This window comes from Galeopterus variegatus, unplaced genomic scaffold (assembly GCF_000696425.1).
Source record: "Galeopterus variegatus unplaced genomic scaffold, G_variegatus-3.0.2 Scaffold347, whole genome shotgun sequence".
NCBI lineage: Eukaryota > Metazoa > Chordata > Mammalia > Dermoptera > Cynocephalidae > Galeopterus > Galeopterus variegatus.
The window spans coordinates 302,572-310,358 of NW_007726458.1; the positions used below are offsets into that span (position 1 = coordinate 302,572).

General features: G+C 47.1%; 1 protein-coding gene across 2 annotated transcripts in view; it reads left to right on the forward strand.

The window, feature by feature from the left end:
- The window catches only part of RNF4 (ring finger protein 4), a 42,308-nt gene that overhangs the window by 22,483 nt on the left and 12,038 nt on the right, over window positions 1-7,787 (forward strand). The window contains exons 2-3 of one of the 2 annotated variants that reach the window (XM_008567807.1): window positions 2,608-2,739; window positions 3,578-3,740. In XM_008567807.1, the coding sequence (XP_008566029.1) occupies window positions 3,732-3,740 (9 nt within the window). In that variant the 5' untranslated portion in view covers window positions 2,608-2,739; window positions 3,578-3,731. The remainder of the gene's footprint in view (window positions 1-2,607; window positions 2,740-3,577; window positions 3,741-7,787) is intronic. The other variant, XM_008567806.1, reaches the window with a different exon arrangement.

A 7,787-nucleotide genomic window follows, 5' to 3' on the forward strand; every position in this document is an offset into this window, starting at 1 on the left:
TTTTTTTTTTTTTTTTTTTTTTTTTTTTTTTTTCTTTTTCCATGTCCGGCAACGGATCGCAACCCTCAGTGTTGCCCCCGGACCGGACCGGGGACCGGCAACGGGATCGCAACCCTCGGTGTTGCTCCCACGCCTCGCTCAGCCAGTGAGCGGGAACCGGTCCGTATGTGGGATCCGAACCCTCGGGCAGGAGCACCGCCGCGCTTCCCAAGCGACGCACTATCCAGTGCGCCACCGGGCCGGCCCATGATAGAATACATTTGTATTACTTGATTGATCATCTTTCCAGTTAGAATATATGCTCCATGAGTGGGTTTTTTGTTGTTGTTCACCACTATATTTTCTAGCCCGTGGCACAGTGCCTGATCCAGACTAGGCACCTGTAAATAGTTATTGAATTAATCAGCTGATGGAGTTGCCTTTAGGGTGCTAGAAACCATACAGTGTCACTGTCCCACAGAACAGCTGCAAGGTGTAAGGGATGTATTTGTGCAAGGCCACAGGGCTCATGGCCAGTGGCGTAATTGCTGACTACTTACCATGTACCCTCATTTGTGTAACAAGCAAAAAGCTCACATTTTTCCTAAGTAGGAAGGCATGGTTATTGATGTAATGGTGGCATCAAAGTTCCATTTAAGAAGCTTTGAGATGAAAATTATTGGCAGCTTTTAATGTTCATGCAAGTTGAACTGGGCACTAGCCATTGCAGTCCATTAGATATTTTTGACATTCTTTACAAAAGCAGTTGTACAGTGCACAATGAGTCTTTAAAATATGAGTATTCTTGCTCTTTAACACATGTTCTGTAATCTTTTGAAATTCCGTCTAGGAAGATACTTAAAATAACATGGGAATGATAATATGTTTATGGTTTAAGCCATAAACCAAAGGGGGAGATGTGAGCTAGGCAGTCGGTACTAGCCAGTGCCCAATCAGCCACTGATATATTGGCATTGATTAAATTCTGTATGATTTAGGCTTCTCTCTGTTTTTAACATCTTCTCCCTGTAGGAAAATGCTCAAGGAGCCATATTAGGGTAGATTGCTTGGCCATGATGGGTGCAGCTAGAGCAGGGGTAGGGATGTTAGTCTCTGTCAGTAGATAATTTTATCAGATCCTGCTGCCTTAGCAAGGTTTGAGGGCTCTGCACCTGCTGTGGGACTGGGCTAGACACAAGAGCTTCTCATCAGAACATATCCCTTGGACATGTCGCAGAGTTGTGGCTTCATTTTTTTTCCAGCATGTCCCCTTACCCACCCCTTTTCATGCTGACCCTTCCTTTCTTTTCTTGTGGGAGTACAGTGGTGTGAGATATGGTGGTAGATCCAGTCCCAGTCTAAAATTCTTCCTGTTTGTGGCCTGCCAAACAACCTGTTTCTAACCCTTATGTATATCAGACTCCTGTATATACACGTACACATGTAATCATATATGTATGCATCATATACCTATGTGCCATATATACATGTGACACTCCTACTAGAGTTTGGGGAGGTCAACATTAGACGTATCCATAATACCGTTACTGGAAAAATAAACCTCTAACGATAGTAGAATGGTTAAGTAAACCAATAAATCTGTAAGAACGCAGGAGACGCTAACGCCCTGTTCGTGCCCATGCGGTTAGTCACCTCCCTCTCCTGCAGACTGCCACTACCTCTGAGCCACCCAGTTCTCTTCTTACCTGGGTTGCTCTGAGTCTTCCTGGTCTACATTCTGACTTGTTTAGTCTCCCATCTGTCCTCACAGTACACAGGTGACACAGTCTCTCTAAATGCACATCTCAGCATGTCATCTCTGTCTTAAAACCTTTGGTTGCCTGGCCCTTAGGGTGTAGTTTATGAGGCTTGTTATGGTCTGAACCCTTCTCACCTTTGCCGTCCTTAGTTCTTTTACACACCATCCACACAGTACTCGTCTAGAGTCCTTCCCTTCCCCCCCCGCCTGCCCCCCCCCCCCGAATTGTTTCTTGACTAACTCCTCTCATCACTTTAGACCTCATATTCAGTGCAGCTTCCTCTAGACAGCCCAGCCTGATCCTCAGTACAGTTTGGATTTGGGTGCGACTCCTTTGCTGCTGCGTCCACATGCCTTGGTCACCAGTGTCCAACTTCCTGTGACTGAGCTCACTGGCTTTCTTTTAATCCTCCTGCATGTGCATTGCAGCGATTCACTGATTCTTCCTCCGTGAAATGCCGGGTTTTGTCCAAGTCTAACTAGGAGCCTTTACAGTGTGCCTGCAAGGCTCTCCAAGGGCTTTCTTTGTATTAACTCCTGGAATTCTCACACACCCATTGAGGAAGGTGTTGTCCTGTTTTACAGATAGGAAAGAGGGCACAGAGGTCTTGCCTTGCCTAAGGTCACAGGTTGGGGTTTGGGGGTGCCTAGATTTCAGTCCAGGGAAAGTTGCAGCAAGCTGTGTGTTTTAGGAAGATGGGTAGGCGGTAGGGTAGAGATGTACCCAGAGAAGGGAGATCATCTGGTGTGGTAACAGTTTAGATGAGTATGTCAAGGCAGTGATGCTGGGGATGAAAAGAAGGATGGATTGGAGAGTGGCCCTGTCATTTCTGCTACCTAAATCTCTACAGCTGTCTCCTTCTCTGCAGCTCCGTGGTCATTATCCCAGTCCAGTGAGTCCTGTGATGTGGTCTCTGGAGCAGCACCATCACCATCAACTGGGAACTTGTTAGAAATGCAGATTTGGGGGCCCAGCAACTTGTCTTTAACAAGCCTTCCAGGTGAGCCTGATCTGATGCAGGCTCTGCTGTGAGAACTGCTGTCCCAATCCAAGCCACTATTGCCTGGGACTGGATGACTACCAGAGCCGCCTCCTTACTTTGGGCTGTCCCTTGGTTCCTCAGCCTGCCCTGTGCTCGGGGCTTCCCCAACCAGAATCACATCTTTGCACCTTCCACACCAGTTACATCCTGACTCCTGGCTCCACATTTTCGCTTTTCATTTGCTCCTTCACTGACTTGCATCCCTAACACTGGATTTACTGTGGTCCCCTGACCCCTCCCAGTGGGCCCTGAGTGAAATCCAAGGTCTTCTCAGCCTCTGCACATGTTGCTTTCTCTACCCTTCTCTATTCAGCTTCCTGATCCACATTCTCCTAATTCTTCATTCACTTGTTGCCAGTGACAGAAGTCTCAGCTGAACACACGGGGTGCTTCAGGGTTGGTGGTTCTAGTCTCTTCAGGTCCTCCCAAGGGTGGCAGTAAAGTTGCAGGAAGAACCCGAGGCTCTGAAGGCCTTCCTGTTGCTGACTAATTGGTGTGGTTGTGTGTGGCTGTTCTGACTCTCGTCTTTTCCCAGCAGCTAGCATGGTACTGCTAGTGTTGCAAGAGCCAGGAAGAAAGGTAGGAGATGACATAATAGTTCCGGTTGCAGGCTTTGGGATCAGGTAGCCTTGTATCTGGCAAGAATGCTTGCTTCTTGAGATGAGTGTGGGATTGAGAACATAAATTGCATAAAGTGTTCAGCAAAGCATCTTATAAAAAGCGCTGGTAATTATTGAACTTTGTTACCAGTGATGCAGGTGGCGGCATTTATCAAGTCAATATTTTTGTTTTTCAGGACTTGAAGATACTGGAAATCTAATTGGCTTCAAATTCTCATACAAGCCAGAAAATGCATAACCGGCGGGCATGAGAGGTTAAGAACGCTCGACTTCCTTGCAAACCTTGGTACAGATAACTTCCTTCTCTGTAGGTTGGAGTCAAAGAGCACAATGAGTACAGTAAGTTTTATCAGCTCATGAGTTTTATTTTTAGGGCTAAGCAACTACCTTATTCCTTGTAGCACATTAATGAGGGTATCATTAAAGTGTTGGAATGAGCAGGACTGAAGCCATGTTGGGACCTAAAACCACCTGGGCTGCAGGAAATGTTAAAAGATAGGTTTTTTTCGTAGCATACATTTCTCTGAGTTCCCTCTTTTTGCATGATTATTTGATACTTTGAACCTTGGTTATGGGGCAAGATGACAGTATTTACATAAATGTAAAGTTGTTTTCCAGCCAGCCTGGAGCTATAGACTTGCAATGAGGCACATACTGTTCCAGACCCTGAGAAACCAAGGGAAGCATCAGTAAAGCTCTGTTGATTCCACCCTCTAGCAGGACCCTAAGATAACACCCAGGATGGGAACAGAAAACAGATGGAGCCTTTTGGCAAGACCTTGTACTTGGCTCCTTGCACAGAGCCCCCACAGCTCACATCCCCTCCCTCCTGCTTTTCACTTCCCACGTTCCATTCCTTCACCCCCTCTTTAAAAACCCCTCAGTAAATCTGAGTCTGAGAGATGATTTTAATTGGCCGTTCTCCTTCAGATTAACCGGAGAGATGGGTTAGCCTGACATCCCTCCTTAAGTCACTAGGATTTCTGAATTAAAGCTGACTTCCATTTTCACCAACATTAGATTTTAGGGTCCTTTGTGTTTGGGGGTGGGCAGCTAGACTTGTGCACAGTAACAGAGGTGCTTCTGAGTAACCTTAGTTTTTGAAGGATTGTATTCCAGGCAGTTATACCAACTTGCTTGTCTTGAATTGAATTCCAGGTGTTAAGGGTGTGGCGCCCTGAAGATGAGAAGCTGAGAAGGAATGGCTTAGGGTTTTGAAATTTCATACCTTCAGAGCAGTTTTCTTTTTTTTTTGTCTTTTTCCGTGTCCGGCAACAGATCGCAACCCTCAGTGTTGCCCCCGTACCGGACCGGGGACCGGCAACGGGATCGCAACCCTCGGTGTTGCTCCCGTGCCTCGCTCAGCCAGTGAGCGGGAACCGGTCTGTATGTGGGATCCAAACCCTCGGACGGGAGCGCCGCTGCGCTTCCCAAGCGGCGCACTATCCAGTGCGCCACCGGGCTGGCCCCCCAGAGCAGTTTTCAATGTCCTAGAAATACTAAGGCTCTTTGGTTTTTTAAAATTATTTGCAACTCAGTTTTCTGTTTTCCCTTCTATTTTGTTTCCCTGAGTAGTTTTTGCTTCAATATGAGCATAATAGTAATAATCCACAGTGAGTTGTCTTATATTCAGTGACCAGAGTTGGTCAGTCATTCTAATTTCTGTTTAGAGCATTTATCACACCTTGGAAGTCAGCTCTGGTTTGGTGTTACCCAGATGTGACCTGGAGCCCCTTTAGCTCTAGAGAAGATTGCCTGAAGGTTCCCCCATCCCAGTTTACTCCCTACTGGCAAAGCCTTTCTTCAGGGTTACGCATATGATTGACACTCAGAATGACTCTTTCCTTATCAGGTGCACTAGATGTGAAACAGCCTCATATTTTCTTCCTGTGCTTCAGAGCTTCTGTGAATGGTGTTGGGAAGGTGGAGGATGGTAGGGGCAGGATGAGGCTGAACAAACAGCTTCCAGAGTGAGCAGCAGTGGGAATCTTGTAGATCCTTTCACACCCTCCAGCCCATTTCCATCTCTTCCTGTGCTCCAGTGACCACTGTTGGTATGTTATACGAAGTGGCCTCTGTTTCCCTGGAACCACCCTTAGGGGTATGTGACTACATGCCTGGCCCTTTATCTGCAGATTGCCACCTTAGCTCACCTGTAGGGAAATACAGTAGTCCTCCTTATCCCTGGGGATATGTTCCAAGACCCTCAGTGATGCCTGAAACTATACGACGAGTCTCCAAATAGTTCATGGAAAGATTCATATTATCTTTTACTTCTGTTATTCCATGAGCTTTTGAAGGGCCCTTGTATGTACTCTGTTTTTTCGCTTTGATAACCAAGACAGCTACTAAGTGACTAAATGGGCAGGTAGCGTATTACAGGGTGGATTCATACCCTGGGTGGGATGGAGCAGGACAGCACCAGATTTTATCACACTTATCAACAATGCACAGTTTAAAAGTTATGAATCGTTTATTTCTAGACTTTTCCATTTAATACTTTCAGACCATGGTTGATCTTGGATAACTAAAACCATAGAAATCCAAACAGTGGATTGCGGGGGGACTACTGTAGATGTTCTGAGCCTTACTTCTGAAGCAGGATCAGGACAGGCAGAGCCATGTGTCCTTCTACACAAGTATGTAAAAAAGTTGATTAAAACTCCTAAAAGTTAGAATGTAAGTAAGTACATGGTTGTGATCAGATGGTTACTTTTCACCGAAAGCTTTGGGCCTCTGAGGGCTCTGCTAGTAAAAAGGAGAGCTGAGACCAGAATTTGAGGGCAAAGAGGGGAGTCTGCAAATATTGCGGGATTGATGGAGCCTGCCCGGGGATTACAGACCCTTCCTCCTTGACCCCAGGGAGTGGAGGTGGAAGAGGAAGACCAGAGAAGTTGAGAGGATGAAGGATGTTCTCAGGATGGAGGTGGTGTTTGAGTAGGTTCTTGAAAGCTGTGTAAGAGTTGGCCAGCAAGTAAGGAAAGGGTGGCAGAGGAGGAGGGGGCACTCCAGGCTGGGAGGAAGCCCAGGTTAGAGAAATGGAGGAGCCAACAGAGCAGACAGAGAAGTAAGAGGATTCGGCGGGGGTCGGGGGCGGATGTACGGTACAGCAGAGAAGCTGAGAAGGAATGGCTTAGGGTTTTGAAATTTCATACCTTCAGAGCAGTTTTCTTTTTTTTTTGTCTTTTTCCGTGTCCGGCAACAGATCGCAACCCTCAGTGTTGCCCCCGTACCGGACCGGGGACCGGCAACGGGATCGCAACCCTCGGTGTTGCTCCCGTGCCTCGCTCAGCCAGTGAGCTCGGGGGTGGGGGGTGGGAGCATTACTGCAATTACCCACAAGGGGGGTGTTTAGGGTCTAGGACCCATGGCTGCTTCCTTGGCTCCAGAAACCATACAGGTAGCAGTGGGGGCGTGAAGGATTCTGTTTAGCAGTGTCTGCTAAGAAAGACATGATCTACTCAAAATAAGGGGGCTACCAGGACAACACCAAAGGGAATGGGATAGACTAGTTAAAGAGCCCTAAGTAAACTTAAACACTGGGTAGTAGACCTCAATCGAGACTAAGTGCCAGCTCCCCTGAGGCAAAGAGCAGCTCCTCACATGGGAGTTTTGAACTATTGCTGTCATTGCTTCTGGATCCTTCTGGGCATGGCTTCGTGCTCCTTAGATCCATGGGAAGTTGCTAAACCCAGCTCCATTTCTGAAATATCTCAAGCTGCCCTTTGTTGCAGGATAGCAGTCGGAATACAGATAGAATTAGGCTTATCCCCGTTGTCTAGCAAGGGTTGGGCTAGGTGATGGATGTTGCTGGGTTTATGCAAATCTCACCTGCAGTGTCCAGTCCTTCCAGCCTTTCCAGGGACAGAATGTTCCTAGTGAGTTAAAAGGAATTGGAATAGTAATACTCTTCTGTCTGTGCTCAGCACATTACGTACGTTGTCTCATTTAATCCTTACAACATTTCTGTAAGCCTGGTACGAGTGAGGAAATTTAGACTTAGTAATTAAGTAACTGTCCCAGGCCACCCAGTGGACAGGGCAGAGGGAAGAAGAACACTGTAACACAGTGGAGCCAGGCCTGGTGGAGCAATACCAGGTGGGAATAACAAGGTGACAGGCTCAGTTGGGAGGGTCTATCTCTTGAGGAAAGCTAGAGGGTGGCACGTTCTCACCTTGTCTTTTGGGGCCAGCCAGGTTAGAAATGCTGCAGCATACTGGCAAACCAGTAGCCCAAGGATGTGGAAGAAAAGCTGGTTCAGAGTGCCTGAGTTGCAGATAGGCTGATGAAGAGCCTGAAGCTTCCTGATGACAGGGCTCTTGGGCAGCCACTGGGAACAGGATTAAAACAACTTTGGTTCTTTGAGCTGTGGTAGTTGGGGGGGGG